The following is a 19754-nucleotide window of genomic DNA, read 5'->3' as shown; positions in this document are numbered from 1 at the left end:
TACCTTAAGGTCGCTTCCGTTCAGCCGCATTCTGTTTATCCTGCGCCCGCTGGGCCGGCTGGAATCCACCCAGTATATGAACTCCTTCTTGTAGTCAAAGTCGAGAGCGATGATGTTATTGAGGCCCTGTGCAGGGGAGGGGAGGGGAGATGGGGGTGTTAGCGAGGCTGCCACTGTTATTGACAAGACAGTCATGGTTATATTAGAAATACTCAGCTGAAAGGAGGCAAAAGACGCATAAAATGACCATGTTATGAGTATCATCTTACTGTAGTATCTACAGACTGAAAGCCAACTTCTCATTCATTGAGGGTGTAATGGGAATATTTTTAGATGCTCAGAAATACCCAGCAAAGTACTACAGCTGAAGCAGACTCAATAAAATGGCCCGTGGCAGAAATGCTCATGGACAATGCAGAACAGGCACTCAGGCAGAGCAGAATAGGGTAACGTAGACATTTCAGTCCTCCTTCCAGCTGCCTGAGTATAGACGGATGTGGGACTCAGCTTCCGGACAGGCCCTCGGACACAGCAGGGGGAAAAAATGACGGGAGGAACACGGCCTGACATCTCCATCAGTCTGACATTCCAAATGGAGAAAGTCCCTTTGGAGCCATCGCTCTTGGAAGGGCCAAATATGCAGCACCTTGTCTGTGCACATGTCTACCCTCCTGCAGGAGACAATCTCTCCTCGCTACAAAGGCAGAAAATTACACCCAGTGGGTTCACCTGTAAAGAACATGGTCCATCTTTAAAAGAGTGATTGACTTACACCTGGAAGTGAATGTCACAGCAGTTACAGCACTGGGAAAATAGCAAATTCCAGCTACTAATTAAGAAGTAGAATATAATCTAAACAGAATGTGGCCCTGGATAGACTGCCAGCACCCATATCTATTTTACACGCACCACTGACGTAAACAAAAGTCAAAGGCAATATTCTAGCATGACAATACTCTCCTATTAGTGATACTCTGCAGAAATTCACAATTATGTGATATTGTTCACAGTCTAATTGATTAACTTAATTACCAACCATCCACTTCAAACGTGCTCCAGTGTAGTTTCTGTATTCAAAGTAAACGCAATACAAGGCACAGATCAAAGTGGATCATTCAGACAGTAACTGTAAGCAAGTTCCTCATTACATGTCCATTAATTAGCAGGGAGATTAAAGTGAGCCACCGCTGACTGAATGCCACTCAGCAAAGATAATTGCAATGAAATTGTTTCACAAAGAGCAAAATCGGATTTCCAACATATGAAATTTAGTTTCAATATTACTGCTATTATACATACTATAGAGTACTGCTCAGAAAAGGAGTGTAAGTTGATTGTTATTGTTGCTGATACAGGGGGAACAGCTGGACTGCTATTCTAGGGGGCAGAAAGATTGATGGATGGACTGTAAGACTTTGAACCTGGTGTTTGGTGCCACTGAGGGAGGCTATTTAAGAGGCTCTTTGGCAGGCTTCCTGTCTCTCAGCAGGTTGTTCAGTTTGAGTTAACAGTGAACAGATTTGTAAGGCATGGCTGTGGTTGACAACAGCTATTATTAAAGTATTTGAAGATGTTTGTCTCATTTAGTAGTGAAATGCTACAATATTTTATTTTTTCAGGTATCTCACATTCAGTACCTGTGGTGGTAAATGTTCCTCCACGTCAAACTCTCTCTACTGAACCGCCTTCTCACACTGAAGACCTAATAACAAGAGGCCTAAGTGTCGACAGGAGTGACATGGCCGTCACCACTGGCAACCACTAACTCAACAGCGGCAGACGGGCCAGATGAAGCACAGAGCCGCGGAAAGCCGTGGGACGAATCCCAGCAGAAATTCTCCCATTCCGGGCTGGTAAAAAGCCAATTTATTCTTTGCTGTCCCAGGCTGACAGTTGTTGAATGAAACAGAGAGGATTGATACCGGGACCTGACAGGCGGACACAGGGGAAAGCTGCCTTCTCATTGGCTAATGATTATCATACAGGCATGGACACTGGGGGGACAACCGGCCATTTAATTGGTTAGCGATTACTGTGCAGGCACGGACACAGGGGGAAGCCGCCATCTCATTGGTTAGTAATTAGCGTACAGGCATGGATACAGGAAAAAGCTGCTCTTTCACTGGTTAGTAATTATCAAACAGGCACAGACACAGAGGAAAGCTGCCTTCTCATTGGTTAATGATTGTCGAACAGGCACGGACACAGAGGAAGGCTGCCTTCTCATTGGTTAGTGATTATCATACAGGTACAGACACAGGCTACATTACATTACTTTGGTGGAATCTGTGAGGCTTTAAGACAAAGGTCACATGTAGAGACCCTGATGTTGCCAAATTCCAGTAAGTCTAAAACAGGGAAGGACGTAAATCAGAGGAGCAACCAAATTACCAGGCTGATCAGACCAGCTACTGGAGGCACGACAACATTAGCACAGCCTTTGTTATGAGCAGGGACTGGGACACACCAACCCTTCCCATTGGGCCTGGGGCAACATCCCCAGCTGTCCCACCGAGACGGTGGGCGTGCAGTGTGGGCCACCCTACCACCAGCATCAGATCCTACTAAAAAGTCCCTGTCCTCAAATAAACCAAGAAGAGATCGAGTGCCAGCTGACAGCCGTGCTACTGGGTTAATTAAAATGGTTTTCATGGGGAGCGACATGCAATGCAAAGCTACCGACGAAAGAGGACGCTTAAACAGGATACTTATCTGCCAACAGCATCCATACCGTCATCTCTAAATAAAAGCACAGGCATCCTGCATGGTGCCAGCGTGCAGCAATTACACTGTCACAATGTGAACGTTTCAGCATTAAGAAAGCAGTCCCACACTATAGTGTGGCTTCTTGTTCCCAGGAAATTGCGTTCTGTTTTGTATTTAATAAACTCACTTTAGATAACGTCATATTGTAGCTGTGTCATTTTAAGGTATGTTTAAAACGCATTTTCAACTGATTGAATACTGAGTTAGTCCTTTGTTTAATTGAAGCATTTTTGATTTGTGAATAAGGTAATGCAGAACTGTGCTCACTGGCTTGTCTACAGCCGAAACATTGTGAAATCTAAACGGGAGCATTACATCACAATGCTGGTCACTATTGATTGGTTCAAAACTCAAAGACAAAGTATTCTGTGAACCAATTTAACCCTCTGGGGACTAGGGGTAGGGAACACACTTTCACTGACTGGGGAATGATTACACATTTTTTTCAATATCATAAAATTAATTCATAGCAAATAAATAATTTCTTATACAGTGGTACCTCTGCTCTCGAATTCATTATAACTCAAATTTCTTAAAAGACGAACCAACCAGTTAAAAAAAAAATGACCTAGAACTCGATCTGAAACTCAAAAGTCGAACCGTGAATGCCAAACTAAGATAACTTGTACACGCGGGGAAATGAGTCATGCGGCACGTCTCTCAGCAGAAACAAAGGGTATATGCTTCAGTCTCAGCCTCGCATTGGCTGTGATAGCATCGTTTGCTGGTGATAGTGCTTTTTTTATTGAAAATACTGTATCAGGTAATACACTGTACTTTATATCATTTTGGTAGCCATTGCTCACCAAAAAGTTACGCAAGAGTTGTACAAATATTACAACCTAAAAGTTTGCGATTTACGAACAAATGAACGAATACAGAGTAATAATAAAAATAAACAATGAACCACATGGCGCATAGTCTAGTGTTGCCGCAGTGTTGGGGTATGGCTTGGGGTTGTCACGATCTCTCGAACCAGGACCGAGGAAGCAGGGACAGGACTCAAGCGATCGGGAAACACAGGGTTTAATTGAGAACAGGCAGAACAACACAATGACGTTACAATGACCGGACCGGGGAAACAAACTGAAACGCGGACTAAATACAGAGGACTAATGACAACAACCAGAAACAGCTGATCACCCAGGGATTCCACACAAGGTTAACGAGGGGGGGTGGCACACGGAAGGAGCGGACGATCTGGGCAGGACAGGGGTAGTGTTGGGGTACATTCTTTATTGCTTTGGTAGCCATTCAAGAAAAAAATGTTCTTCTTGTTTTATCCTGATCATTTTGTATTTAAATGCTAAAAAAGAAAAACATATTTAGGTATATTTTTTTGGGGCCGGGAACCAATTATTTGGTTTCCATTATTTCTTATGGGGAAAATTTGATCAGAACTCGAACTTTTTAGGATTTGAACCCGAGTTCTGAACGGATTAAGTTCGAGTTCTGAGGTACCACTGTATATTTGTTTTAGCATTACATTCATCATAATTTTAATGTATATTGTAAATATGTCAGATTTATGTTAAGTTTTTAATCTGACGTCAAAGTATAGACATTGCAAAATGCAGTTTGGAACACTTACAGAAACATTATGAAAGTACATATTAAGCAATGGTGCCAGTTTGTTTTGATCCCAGATATCTGATCACCAAAAGTCTTGGGTATATAACGATGATTAAATGGTGTAGTTGCAACATTCAGTTGGATAAATAAATAAGAAAAGCTAACTCATGTCACTATTTCTGGTCTCCTTGCACTAAATATGTAGGAGCTCCTATGTGTATGGAGGAGCCATTCACACCTGGCCACACCCCTCCCCCCCCTTTTTTATGGTGCTGATGGGGATGTATCTGGATCGCGTTTCACCGTTGCGTTGTTCATCAAATTACCATGCAAATGCGATTTGAATACGCGCTAATGTGAATCGCCATCTTCAGGTGACAGTGGTACTACACGCCCCCGATGCAGGTAAAACAAAGTAAGGTGACATGGTTTACTTTTTTGCCTACTTAACCTAATTTTAAAAACTTTAATACTTCTGACAATGGACATTTTGAAAAGAAGACAGATTACGGATTTAGTCAGCGATTTTTTTCATGTTTCTACAGTAAGATTTCAGCGAGTTATGGACTGAAATAGACGAGAAAGATACTCGGCATCGCCGATGATGCCGTCGAACCCAGAGGGTTAAATGCATCATGGCTGGTTTGAAAAGGGGAAGATTGGAGAAGGCTTCAAAAACATGAACAACACTTGCATGCATTTCCTGGAAAAAAAGGGTTTGCTGCTTTCACTTTTTAATTAATTGGATAAGCCAAAGTGCAGAAAAAAACATCGGAAAGTAATCAAAAGTGTATACTGCAAAAACAAACAATCCTGCTATCTGTTCTATAACAAAAAAGCGGGCAAGCTCCAACAGTCCCACCACATCATTGCCCGTGGGCTACTCTCAGTGAAGACACAGAGAAGAAATTACACAAATACACCGGTGCCCAGCACCACTGAACATTAAAAGGGAAACAAAAATATGCACAATGGCCATTTTTACCAAGTAACACAGTCCTCTAACACAGTGTTTCCCAATCCGGTCCTCAGGTATCCCCAGCCAGTCCATGTTTTTGGGAGCAAAAACTTGGGCTGCCCCAGAGGACTACGTTGAGTTGACATATGTAAACCAACCTTTAGACATAACTCAAACCAACAAAACTAAATGAATAAGTTTACACCTTTATAAGTTTATAACAAACAATAACAATAAGTCCTCCCCCAAGTTGGCTTGTAATGGTACAGCCCAAACTTCCTGCCGGAACTGCATATGAAGTCTGCAAACACTCCCTTTGGTGTCACACCACAGAAGCTAGAAACTCAAACACAAGACAAGCAGGTGAAACAAACTGACGAGCTCTTACAAGCATAATACTAACTAAACGTGAGCACCTAACTCAGTAACAAAAAGCTTAAATACAAGGCATTAATATGGAAACCATGTCGAAGTGAATTATTGCAAATTAGGTAAAAATGAGTGAGTGAAACGTCTGGGAAGGCATGTTCAGATGAAGACAGCTTTAACATGGCAGTCCAGTTGTGTGACCCGTCCGGCAGCTATTATGCTCTCAGTTAGGGTCTGGTATTTAAAATTAACATACCATTCTTCAGCTAAACCTAACATACCATTCTTCAGCTAAAGCTAAAAAAAGGAATGGAAAAAGTGAGAAGACTATTAAAACAAAACAGAAGCATATTCAGGTTGATTGTGCAAGTATTCAGCCGGTGTGCTCTGGTAGGTAAAAATAACCAAAAAATAAAAAACTTAATAAAGATAAAAGCATAGCATTGGGCCCAATCTGCGCACTGCTGAAGGGCCAGTCATATTTTCGGGACTAAAAACCCATCTTTGTTTAGGGATCAGTGGTCAGGCACTGAAACCAGAAAGGAAATGTGTAAGAATAAGGGCTAACAAATATTAGAGGAGAAAAGTTATACAAATACATACAAATGCAAAACGGAAATTTCAAAGTCATCTGACACAGCAGCAGGGTTTACCACCACTTGAGCCATGTATCTGCATGGTGCCCCCAAGGTTTGGAGCCCCCTGTCTCAGACAGTCACTACTCAATAATAAGCAAATGTGTTCCTCATTTTTAGGAGATGAAGCAGCATGTTCTGCTAACCAGCTAGCTAGCTACCATCTTCTGACTCTATTCGCTATATACAGTAAGTGATTTTTTTGAGTGGGGCCCCAGTAACAGCAGACCTGTCCCTGCAGTGTTTCCCAACCCAGTCCTCAAGGAACCCTGGACAGTCCACGTTTTTGCTCCCTCCCAGCTCCCAGCCAATCAGGAACACCGAATACCTGGTATAGGCACGCTGGTAGCTGAGAGGAAGCAAAAATGTGGACTGTCCGGGGTTTGCCGAGGACTGGTTTGTGAAACAGTGTTCCTGAATGGACATTCTAGTAACTAGCACTGCATCAGTACCTAAAATGCGAATGCTGTATCACACCACCCAGGTCAACGTCCTCCAAAACTCCAGAGAAGCAATCTTGTGACGTATGACAAAGAGTACTCAGCAGGGAAATCCTACACAAGTCAATTATCTCAAGCTAGACTGTAAGGGAGGCTGGCAAGAAGTAAAACTACTACTCAGAAACCACCTCAACGTATGCTTGGGGTCTACACAAAAGGCACAGATGAGATGAAGACAGATCTCTGGCCATGATTCAAATCACTATGTGCAGTGTCAACCTAAAAGTGCTGATACCCACAGTTTTTCGGCACCAGGGATGGTCAGAATTAAGGGAGAGATAGAAGGAGAAAAGCAGAGCAAAATACTGCAAAAGAATTTATACAGGTCTGATTAAAAAAAATGAACCTTGGAAGGAAAGTTATATTTCAAGAGAATAACATGAATGTGAGCGAGTCACCAGTCAGTCTCAATCTGAATCCCATTGGGGATTCATGATATGGTTTGAAAAGTGAAGCCCGCAAGTGTCATCCAATGAATTGGAAAGACCAGGAGCAAATCAACCCAGTGGAATAGATCAAAATGACTATAAGCACATGTGCAAAGCTGGATAACAGTCAACCCAAAAGACTTCACTATTGCTGCAGCTAATACTGCAGGTTTATGGTTACAAATATGTGTAGAATGCAGACTTATAACAGTCAAAACAACCAAAAGTACTGCAAAAATGTGCAATAGTCTAAATACTTTAAAACACTACCTAAAAACCATATAAAGGCAAGGTAAACATAAAATTCTAAGAACTTTGAGTAATCAACAAAAAGAATATAAAAGAAAACAATGCAAAAGAATTTTGAGCTATAATTCACAAAAGAATGCAATGTTTTTTCTTGCAATAATTACATGCAAAGTAGTCTATATTATCAAGGCAATGCAGCGTTTTAGTATAAGAGATAAACCAATAAAAGTGCAAAAAGTTACTGGTCATATCAATGGAAAATTGCACCAAGAGAGACCGGCACTAATTAAACAGAGGATGCATTTGCTAACAGACCACAGAGCATCATGGAAGCCAGAGCCTTCGCATAACATTCACTAACGTTTTCTAGTGTCTTTAAGCTCCCTTAGATGATTTAATTCAGAAGACTGAAACTGATGGAAATTAAATCAAAATTGGTAACTTTTTATGAGCCTCCTTTCTGGATGTCTCCACAATGATCTTCATCACGGAGGGCATGAGCAGGTCTGTTACTGAGTAAAGTTGAGCAGACAGCCAAATATATTCAAACTTTATTTCTGCAGCCGCCTCTAGAACATCGAATGCTGAGCCCATGAACAGTCCATTCATCTCACAGCCAAACAAACAGCCATGAAACACGGCCGGACGCCAAGCTCTAATCGCATCCCCACAAATTCATCCTTACCTGCTTCAGGAGGGTGTAATTGGAGCCGTCGATACTTATTTTCCTGATCTCGTGATGGTCAGCCAGTATCAGAAAGGGTTCCTCGGCTGGAGAAACAAAGCAGAAGTCGATTAACACCCGGGAAAGCATCACTACACAAAACATTGATCACCAATACGATGTTCTGTACTGTTTGAGGGGCCCGGAATCAAAGTTAAACAGGCTTTTAAGCTGGGTTAATGCAAGCTGACTGATTGCATTATGGGAACAAAATCAGCCAGCACCTGCTGACACAAGGATACACACATTTGTCCTGCATTCCAGACTCATTAGTTCTGTTTCCCTATGAGATGCTAATCTCTTATCAGCTTCCTGTCATGGGAGACCTTTGGAGCTGCATGAGGCAGCCATGCACAGGCAGAACCTCCTGCTTGTTTTTGTTTATTTTTCATTCTTCATCTTCTCTGTACCGGCTTGGTACCAGCACACAGATGTTCAGTTCTGCGAGCTGCCTTCCAGCTAGACATCTAGGATACAGGCCGAACCTCACTCTCAGCCAATCAGGAGCCGTGATCCAAAACCTCAGATGACAGCTTGCGTCAATTCGTTCCATGCAACAGAAGGACAAACTGCGAGGCACCAAGGACAGGCGAAGAAAAGGGAAGGATGCCGTGTCTTTGCAGCAAAGAAAACAAGGAAGTAGGCGAGCCATACCTGAGAGGGATTTGCAGCTATTGGGACTGTTGGCTGGGGCTTCGTAGCCGTCTGCACACAGACACTTGTACGATCCATACATGTTGATACAGAGCTGGCTACAGGGCAGGCTGGATGAGCATTCATCAATGTCAACACAGGTTTTCCCATCATCCTTCAGGCGGAATCCTGGCCAACATTTACACTGGATACACAGACAAACAAATGACATGCATGAGTTTGGATCGTGGCCATCGCAAGGCAGGGAAAAAGGAAGCAAATTGCCTCGATTTATGCGAAGAACTGCCAATTGCGCTGTCCGACGGGATCTGTTTTCACGTGTGGCCCAGGGTTTCTGCCCCTGTATCTGCATCTGTAGCTGGGATGTTCCCATATGAAACATGATTTGCTGCTGTTGGAAATGACAGCATCATACTCTGTGGGAAGCCCTGTCATTTTATACTTCTGCGTAGAATCTACGCCATCAGTAAACATGTAGGTTATGACATACAGTAGATTCTACGCATTAGTATAAGTCAGCCTTAAGCCGTACTTGTCCCACACTCACCAACTTGTACAATTTATAGATGTAGTGGATGGATCACTTGTAAATGTGAAAGTTAAGTACAATTTACTGGATGGATGGATAACTGGAATGTAAAAGTTAAAAAATGTGTTTTTACCTGAATTCTGTGAGCCCAGACATATGTCTGAAAGTATTATTTATAAGTAACATTCATTCACTGCACATTCCATTACATGACAATTCAAAGAATCTTTCTTCACTATTTGGTGGTTACTTGTATTCTTTGGTGTATGTTTTGATGTCCATGTCTGAAAATGTCATTCATGTTATTATTTATAAACAATTTATTGATTATGACCTGGGACAGATTTATATTTATAACGAAATATTAAAATCAATTTGAACACATTAACTTTACACATTACATGATGCCAACAAATTTAAATAATTAAAATCTGATAGACAGACACCACATTGCAACCACATAATCCTGTTCCCCCACGTGCGACAGAATCAGTAAATACTACAAACAGCGCCGACACCATGCTGTGACATCTCCCAATCACCATGCAGAGAAGCCGGGCTTCCAGGTGGGTCTAAAATTTCTGATGCAAATCTTTCTTGCCTAAGCAAAACCTATGTATAAAGCTCTCATAAGCTGTGTCCAAATTCAAGGGCTGCATTCTTTAAAGGATGTGGCTGGCATAGACTTCATAGATTGCATCCTTCTAAAAATCTGCAAATGAATCTTGGGATAGGTTTGGCTACAAAGGATGCATCGGGTGCAATCTTTGCGGAACGGGAAAAGAAGGAAGCTTTTCTAGGCCGCATTCGAAGGAGTGTTTGAAATGGGACAGCCTTGTCACACCATTGTGACGCATTTTACCTTCAAATGCAGCCACTAAAATGGTACCCAGATATACACTGTAGTCTCGCAGAGAAGCACAGTGTCCAGACAGGCTCAAAAAACATGGAATCTGAGCATTATTCGGCAATAAGCTTTTGTCTATTGTCCTTTTCGACAAAGTGTACAAGAATCTTCTATAGACGTCCTGTGAAGCACGGTGTCAATGGGTCTATGGGCTGCATTTATTCTGGGTTCAAAGGGAAAATCAACGTATATGCTGTCAAAAGCAACTTCCATGAAATGATCGGCGCTGTGGTTCAATTCAGTCAGATTATGCTTTTAACTGCATAATAAAATGAATTTCCATTGATACAATGACAAATTCAATTCTTTTGGTAATTTTAAGGGCGCTTCCATTAAGTAGTGCTATCTGGAAATCTGGAAAACCATTTTGTGTGTCTGTGTGTGTGGTCATGTATATATTACATTGTGGGGATACAATGTGATAGAAACCTGTTATTTTGACGTACTGTAGGTCAATTTTTCGCTCCCCACAATGGAAAACTCAATTTTGTAAAATTTGTGACTTCAATCAAAAAACTAAAAATGTCAAAATTCTTGGATTTTGTTTGGTCACTTATGGTTAAGGTTAGGGCTGGGTAGGGGTTAAGGTTGTCATTGTTGGGATTAGGGTTATGCCCATAGAAATTAATGGATGGTCCCCACAAAGATATCAACACAAACGTGTTTCTGTGTGTGTGTATCCTCCATTGATCTTGTCGTGGTGGAGCTATGATGTTAGTGCTTAGTGCGCAGCCAAAGTGTGGTTTGCAATGGGCACTTTGGATCTCTCCATTTGTTTGTGCATCCATTACTGTTACTTTAGTTTATCATTATTTTCTGAGTTTGTAACTATGCTTTTTCAGGATGGTGGCTGTATTTTGCGCTTGTGAGGCAGTTTTTTGAATAAGCAATCGACAATAAACATGTTTGCAAGTCGCCAGAAATTACCAAAAAAGTACCCAGGTGGTTTGGTACTTTTGGTCCTGGTATCTGACTGGAAATAAATGCTAAAGGTAAAGTATGAAATTTTGAGTACCAAAACTATGATACATGGTGCTGTGGAAAAGCGCCCCAAGATCCCCATAGAAAGTAAAAATAAGGACCATGTGACTCTGCTTGGATTGGGGCACCTGGTGGCTGGGCCTCTACCCATGGGGCCTGGCCATGCATAGATGAATAGCCTGAAAGAATAACATGGGTCCACCCATAGGCTGAAGCTCAATTATTGATTTTGGCATCGTATCGCTAGATCTGTGGCTGCATGTTTTGGACACTGCCGATTAATCATCACCTAGTAGCAACTTGGATCAGATGGCAGGGGAAAATGCCAGATAGACCTGGTACACCCAAATGCATAGTGAGGTGCTGGCAGGCCAAGCGGAATGCGCCTTTGGCAGCTATTGAAGCAAAAACTCGGATGTGGGAGAAGTTTGGTGAAAACATGGAAAATGACTTTTGGTTGGCGTTGAAAAGATTCTGGCAAACCGTCAGGAAGCTCAGGAGAGGGAAGCAGTACCCTGCATCCCACGGCCATACCTTCCATAGAGGAAGTAGAGCTGGATGACTCAGAGGAGGACTCACTAGAGTTGAGGTCACTGAAGTAGACTCTTCAGTGGTAAGACTGTGAGGGTTCCTGAAAGGCTGGTTGATGCGCCTCTTTTGCATGGAGGTTCGGGATAGTGCCTTTGATTTAGCAGACTGGGGTGGTAGTCCCAATATTTAATAAATGGGACAGTATCAGGGAGATCACACCATTCACCTCAGGTCCCTGTATAACTGGAGCCACAGTTTGGGTCGCATTGATGCCAGTGAGTCAGACTGGATGGGTGTTGAACTTCACCAGGGTTGCCCTTTGTCACTGATTTTGTTCATAACCATTTTGGGCAAAATTTCTAGGCGTAGCCAAGGTGCGGAGGGGATCCAGTTAGGTGGTCTTAGGATTGCGTCATTGCTTTTTGCAGATGATGTAGACCTGTGGGCTTAATTGGGCTGGGACCCGCAACATTCACTAGGGTGGTTTGCAGCTGAGTGTGAACCGGCTGGGATGAGGATCAGGACCTCGAAGTCTGAGGCCATGGATCTCGAGTGGAAAAGGGTGGATTGCCCTCTTCTGGTGGGGGATGGATTACTGCTTCAAGCGGCAAGTATCTCAGGGTGTTGTTCACGAGTGAAGGAAGAAAGGAGCAGGAGCTCGACAAGCGGAGCAGGGCAGTGTCAGCAGTTATGCAGATGTACTGTTCTGTAGTGGTAAAGAGAGAACTAAGCTGGAAGGCACAGCTATCACTTTACCAGTCGATCTACGTTTCTACCCACATCTATGGTCATAAGCTCTGGGTAGTGACCGAAAGAATGAGATCACAGCTACAAGTGGTACAATTTCCTTCACAGCGTGTCTGGGCTCAGCCATAGAGACAGGGCGAGGAGTTCAGACATTCAGGAGGAGCACAAAGTAGACCCACTAGCTCCTTTGCATCAAAAGGAGCCAAATGGAGTAGTTCGGGTATTTATGTAGAATGTCTCCTGAAAACCTCCTTGGGGAGGTGTTTCGAGCATGTCCAACTGGGGCTGGGGAGATTATATCTATTGGCTGGCCTTGGCATTCCCCTGGCAGAGCTGGAGGAGGTGGCTGGTGAGAGGGAGACGCTCTATATATATATATATTTTTTTTACACACACAAACACACACGCACTTGTATTTACTTTGTGTCCATTATTCATTTCCATGGGAAATCCCTAATCCCAAGAATAATAACCCCCACCCAGGGCTAACCTTAACCCCAAGCAACCAAACAAAATACAAGACCTTTGGCTTTTTTTTTTCCCCCAGTCACAGATTTTTTATAAAATCGGGTTTCCCCTGGTGGGTACTGAAAAAATGCTCCTCACAAGGTCAAAATAACAGATTTTTATCACATTGTGGCGACATTCGGCGCACACAATGAAAAACATGTATTACAAAACCCACACACACACATATACAGATGAGAGAGAAGCTTGGGGTCTGAGTGCACAGTAAAGCCATTTATCTGGTGACCCAGGAGCATAAATAAATGATTTCACCAAATAAAAACGCCACAGTTTAAAAATATATATTACTATAAGCTTACTGTACAGTATACATTCCCCCCACCTCTACAAAAAATAAAAGTGACATAATTAAGTTCCCCATGATATACGTCACCAGCAGGCTACCGAACTGCTTCAGAAAGAATCTGATGAATGGAGAGTCTAGGTATCAAAAATCTACTTCATACGGAATATTCAGAAAATCATGTCGCACCTTACAGTTTTAAAATTACTAGTCTGCAAAAAGATTCATGAAATACGTTTAGATGAAAGATGGCTGTGCTCACAAGATGGCAGCTACAGGCTCCATTTTCACTCTCGGCTGCCCTCTGTTTGCAGTTCCAATTTCACTGCCCTCTGTTTGCAGTTCCAGTTTCACTGCCCTCTGTTTGCAGTTCCAGGTTCACTACCTCTGTCATTGCGGTTACAGTTTTGGATCTGATCAGCTTTATATTTTTAGGTGTAGATTTTCATCCATATACTGTTTTTACGAAGTGATAATTAGATCCAGCAAAGAGGAAACTGAGTAAATGATAACAGATCCTGATCACAAGGATAAACCTCTAATCATTTCATTCTTCTCTTTGCTGTCACTAAGTGACACTGCTTTGATTTTGGTGTGGATTTTCTAAGTTGCAGGTCTTCACCTATACAATATAACTGCAAAATTTGACAAAGATCGGCCAAAGATTTTTTTAGTTACCATGCTGATAAGATCAAGTGTCTGAGTTGGCCTCCTCTTTGCTGTCATTATGCTGCTTCAATTTTGGTACATTTTGTCTAAAAATGTGATCAGGTCCAGATGTTCAACCTTCAAATGTCTGCAAAGGCTGAGAAAGCACTGGCAAATACTTTTCAGTTATGGCAATAGCAGGATCAAACATCTGAAAATAGCCCCTTTTGTATCCTGCTATCACTATGTAGCACTATTTCAGTTTTGGGGCTATCAGTCCCAAAATTTGATCTCTTCCAGTTTGTCACTCTTACAATTCATTTGTAATGTTTGAAAAAGATCAGTACAATAATCTCAGAGGTACTATATTCACAAGACCAAGTGTCTTCTGCAGCTGCCGTTTCCTTTGATGCCACACAGGGCTGCTGCTTCATGTTTGGGGCAATTTGTCTGAAAATGAAACCAGGTGTAGATCTTCATCTATATAATGGTTTTGTGAAGCATTAATAAGATTCGTGAAATACTTTTTGACTTATCACATTCACAAAGTCAAATGACGTCTGCTTTCACCCTTCCCTTTGCTGCCACACAACAGCATACTTCAATTTTGTAGAAATCTATCTCAAATTTTAGTCATTTACAGGTTGGCATCCAATTCCTCTGAAAAGTCTGAAAAAGATCCATCAAATGCTTTTAGAATTATCGCCCCAACCGGATCAAGTGTCAAATCTGCCCCTTTTTTGCCATTACCATGGGGCACTGCTTCAAATGTAATCAGTTTTAGTGCCATGTAATCCGTTTTAGTGCCATACAATGCCTGTGCAAAGTCTGAAAAAGATCTGTCAAACGGTTTTTGAGTTATCACCTTACATAGTAAAGCGTCTGTGGTGGAGGTAGACCGGTGTTAAAATCATATATATTCTCCATGATCCAGAGAGTCGATTTGTGGTGAACAGGATGCTGCTCTGGTGTCATTGTTCTTTTCTACAAGGATTCAGAGCAGTGAATAATTGAAACATGGAATATATTTATTAATATAATTCAACTTTCAGCATTTCTTGTCCTTTTTTAGTCTAAATAATTCCTACATCTGTGTTCCAACAGCTTCTATAGACTCACCCTGTATTCTAAATAGTGATGTTTATCATTTATTCAAATAAAACAGCAGTACTGAGCCAAACTCATTTGATTTTTAGTCAGAGCCAAAGATTATAATTTCTATAGACTCATATTCACTGGAATGACACATGCCGTGGTTTAGGCCTGACACTTCTGCATGCGATTCATTTTAGCTGGAATTAGCAGTTTCTCCCAGAGGTCACTGATGTGTGACTCGTCTGGCCAAAGGGCCGACCGATCATTACAAACGACAGACTGCACCAGAGCAGGTCCCAGCTGATGCAGTGCCCACAAAAATGGTCTTTTCAGCAGACTAGCTTCATAAAATCACCCTACTAACTCCAAGACTATTAATGCTGCTACCCTGGGCAGCTGTTTTACACTTGACACTTTGTTCATACCCACGCCCTTCATATCAACACTGTCACCTAATTTTAGGCTGCATATTATTCTATATTCAGTCCTTTAGGAAGCCGAGGTGCTCTGAAACCCCTTTGCCTCACACTCGCTCTGTACGCTGCTCTTCACTGACAGGGAAACATGGACTTGCCCACTAGGCTCTAGTAATACCAATCTACCACAAACTCCTTGTGAATCAGTCTGTAAAAAGCCTGCTTGACTTTAAATACATTTAAGTACACTAATGTAAACATTTATTGTGAAAATCACTAAATATTTAGGCATTATATCATTGAGGTTGGAACCCTTGAAACAACATAGCATCAACATTTGTGCCTAAGAATCCTATACTTTAACCAGAATGAACATCTCTTATTAATTTGACCCACATTTAATCCACTTCATTGACTGTACTGATCTAAAAGTTCCCACTGCAATGCTTTAAGAATGTGTTGTTTGAAGAATCAGACCAGACAAAAAAAATCATTCTTTTTTTGGGCGGGTGGGGGCATTATACAGATCCTGAGTAGGCTGGATATTATAGTGAGTATTAACTGCCCCAAGCTGTGCACATATGCATCCCAGAAACCATCTACAGTCTTGTGGAAAAACCCCACAGCTCACTTCCGAAAGCTCGCGTGAAGTTGTGCTAGTCAGCGATCTGCCGGAAGGACCTTGGCTCAAACCTTGTATCCGACCGGGAGGTCTTGGCAGTCCTGGGAGCAGCCGCTGATGCGCCGGTTCAGGCACTCATTGACGCGGCAGTCTCGCTCGTCCGAGCGGTCGCCACAGTCATCCCTCCCATCACAGAGGCCCGCAGCGGCGACGCAGCGGCCGTTGGCGCACATGAAGAACGAGCCATTGCAGAGGCTCTCTGGGGACACATGGAGCATGGGTTGGGGGGGCTGTTACAGTATATTCGGACGTCAAGGATAAGGGGCAGCAACATGGCCATGAAGACATAGGGAAATGATTGGGGGGGGGGGGCAGTGTGGAATCTGTGGATGTGTGAGGGAACTGAAGTCAATCCTGACTGAGAAAAGGCCTCCAAACAAGAGCCTTCTCTCATTCACATTATCTGCTGTGTGCAGGATTCCACAGCACTCCCACTCAGACAGAAGCACATCCACATGATGAATTTTTGATATTGCTGAGACTGATTCACTGTGTAAATTCAGTTCAATGTATGTTTAATATTGGTTTACTTTGCAATACATGCTCATTTTCTGGTAACGTTTCTAGAAACAAGCCTACAAGTCTACAAATACAGAGAAAAAAATAGTTTATGGATGAGGGGGAAAAGATAGCAAATGAAATAGGGAAAGATAGAGAGAGAGAGAGTGCATAAAGCAAATAGTGAAAGAGATAGAGAGGGGGACAGAGAGATAGAGCAAGGGACATAGTGAGAGAGAGACAGTGAGGGAGATAGAGAGAGGAGACAAGCAGTAAGAGGGTGTCAGAAGCACGACCTGCCGCATCATCCTCACTCTAAACTACCCAGCAGGCATGTAAGGAGGTGGACCACTGTCAGTCACTGTGTCCATGCTGTGGGCGGAGCCTCACCTGCCGCAGAACACTTGGGATTCCGGGGCAGCTCGTCGGAGCCATCTACACAGTCGGGCTGGCCGTCACACTCCCACTGGGCACTGAGAAGGCACCGCCCATCGGCGCAGCGAAACTCCTCCTCCCCACAGGAGCGGTAAGCTGCATGGGGCACAGGGCGGGCGCACATACCGTTACGGCGGCTGGAGAGGGACGAAGCACCAACCATAGCTGTTCAGCAGATGATTCTATGGCTTACCGCTGAACATTTGACTCTTTTGAACATTTACTTGGTTACAAGTTGGTTGTTCACTGAGGTAAAGCAGGTTAACGACCTCATCGAATACACACCCAGCTTCTTCTCTCGGCTGTAATCTGTAAACTCTTTGGTTTGCTGCATTTCTTAAGCGCAGTGCCACCCTGCGGAGTCGAACCGCCTCAAGCTCTGGCTGGAAAGCCAGCAGGATCAGCTGGAGCCCTATGAAGCTCTGCTAATGTAACAATGTGTCATTTCATCTGTGCTTGTGGAGAAAATGTAGGCCCCTGATGGGCATTTAACAGGGTGTGTGGCATTAGCAGGCTGCTACCTAGCGCTCTGCTATTCTGCTAAAGTTTTACGTCCAGTTGGAGCATGAAATTAATTTTGAGCCCCCTTGCAGAGATAAAACATGAATTAAGTTTCTGAGCCAAATTGGAATGTTCGAGTGCATTCCCCCAGGATGCCTTACGCCGCTTAATAACTGAGATCTGAGCGATCAGCAGGTGTAGGTGTCAAGGTGGCATGGGGACTGGGTACAGTCCAGTACTGATCTTTGGAAGGTACCGGAAGGTGGAAATGCAGAATCGTACTTCTGTTGAGCAAGGGATGGTTTGATTTTTTGTCCCCCATCCACCCCCCCCCCCCACACATTGCCCCCTCAAGATGTTTCAAAAACTATATAAGTAGCTAGTGAGTCATGCTGACAAGAAGATTGTAGCTGTCTAGCTGGTTAGCAGAACATGCTGCTTCAGCATCTCTTAAATAAGGAGTGCACTTCTTTAATATATAGGGTAGTGACTGTCTGCGGAGGCCCCATACAAATGCTTGGTTTGAGTGGTGGTAAACAGCACCATTGCTGGTGAGTAAATGGCATAGAAGGCAACACTGAGGACAGAGAACTACTTGCCGCATTCAGGGGACTCGTCGGACCCATCACCGCAGTCGTCGTCATGGTCACAAACAAAGCGCTTGGGAATGCAGGCCTTGTTTCGGCACAGGAAGGTGTTCTCGTCACACGTGTTGTTGGGAGCTGCGGGTGAGGTGCAGAACCGTCATTAGGCACGTAACCTTTCTGGCACCTCGACCGTGCTGCTACTAGAGAGTCATTATACGGTATCAGCTACAGGACACAAATTCACAGACACATATATTGCAGGAATCAGCTACAGGACACAGTTTTGCAGACACATACAGTATGATACAGAAATCAGCTACATGACACAGCTTTCCACACATATATACTACAGGAATAAGCTACAGGACACAGCTTTGCAGACACATACAGTATGATACAGAAATCAGCTACATGACACAGCTTTCCACACATATATACTACAGGAATCAGCTACAGGACACAGCTTTGCAGACACATACAGTATGATACAGAAATCAGCTACATGACACAGCTTTCCACACATATATACTACAGGAATCAGCTACAGGACACAGCTCCCTACACACATATACTACAGGAATCAGCTACACATCACAGTTTCCCACACACATATACTACAGAACACTATATATACTATATACTATATAGCAGCTTTCCATATTTGGAGTGATATTTAATAAGCTGACCACAAATTTTCGATTTGATTTCGATTTACAACTGTCCGACTGGATTCCACTTCAGCTTTAATCAATCTATACTTAAGACACAATCACTAACTAATGTGCAATAAAACCTGATCCACTGTAGAAACAACAACATGCACAACACTAACTTTAACATAATTGTTTAAGTTACCATTACATGATGAAAATAAGATAAGGGAAAACAATATATAGTAACAAGTTTGATTATTTTTCTGGTACTAAGCCGTGGAAATACAAAAATATTTCATCCATAACTTTTTATCTGTACTTCTTGTACCTCCCCAGAAACAAATAAATTATACCTGCAGACTTTTAGCAACTTTCAGTTGCTTCAGTGTTACCCACGATGTTTGAAAAAACGAATAATTAACAAAATTCTCATTACTGATAGGTGGTCACATCCAATAATATCCATGTTCTCTTTATGTTGTTTGTTTTTATTTCATATTATTTATTTTGCTTTTATATAACATTAGTGAGAATAAAACCCTACTTGACTTGACTTGCTTGCATTACCATGCTTGGAGTACTCCATTACCATTACTGACAATGTCTCAAGAAGATGGGAGAGGTGCAATACTACTGCAACCCTCCAACAGGTGAGAGAGAAAGTGTCACCACCTATATGATAAAAATAAAATTCAGCAAAAATGGGGGGAAAAAATTAATTAATTAGGTCGATCTTGGGATTTTGTGAATCAATATCGATTTGTCAAAATTTGGATCACTATTAATCATAAGATCGATATATTTTTCCCCACTCCTATACAGGAATCAGCTAGAGGAAACCGTTCCGGACACACATATACTACAGGTGTCACGCCCGG

At 42.5% G+C, this 19754-nt stretch overlaps 1 protein-coding gene across 9 annotated transcripts in view; it reads right to left on the bottom strand.

Annotated features, from left to right (window-relative positions):
• Nucleotides 1-19754, bottom strand: part of LOC111846094 (low-density lipoprotein receptor-related protein 1B) — a 342141-nt gene that overhangs the window by 65777 nt on the left and 256610 nt on the right. For all 9 annotated transcript variants that reach the window (XR_011983157.1, XM_072700926.1, XM_072700933.1 and 6 more), the window contains 6 exons: nucleotides 18236-18358; nucleotides 17091-17231; nucleotides 16214-16401; nucleotides 8856-9039; nucleotides 8163-8248; nucleotides 4-126 (listed from right to left, as the gene is read on the bottom strand). Coding sequence is in view for 8 of the 9 variants with exons in the window: in XM_072700926.1 (XP_072557027.1) it covers nucleotides 4-126; nucleotides 8163-8248; nucleotides 8856-9039; nucleotides 16214-16401; nucleotides 17091-17231; nucleotides 18236-18358 (845 nt within the window). In the remaining variant the exon portion in view is untranslated. The remainder of the gene's footprint in view (nucleotides 1-3; nucleotides 127-8162; nucleotides 8249-8855; nucleotides 9040-16213; nucleotides 16402-17090; nucleotides 17232-18235; nucleotides 18359-19754) is intronic.

The sequence above is a fragment of the Paramormyrops kingsleyae genome, chromosome 16, assembly GCF_048594095.1.
Source record: "Paramormyrops kingsleyae isolate MSU_618 chromosome 16, PKINGS_0.4, whole genome shotgun sequence".
Taxonomy (NCBI): domain Eukaryota; kingdom Metazoa; phylum Chordata; class Actinopteri; order Osteoglossiformes; family Mormyridae; genus Paramormyrops; species Paramormyrops kingsleyae.
This window is presented reverse-complemented; position numbering and strand designations above follow the sequence as displayed.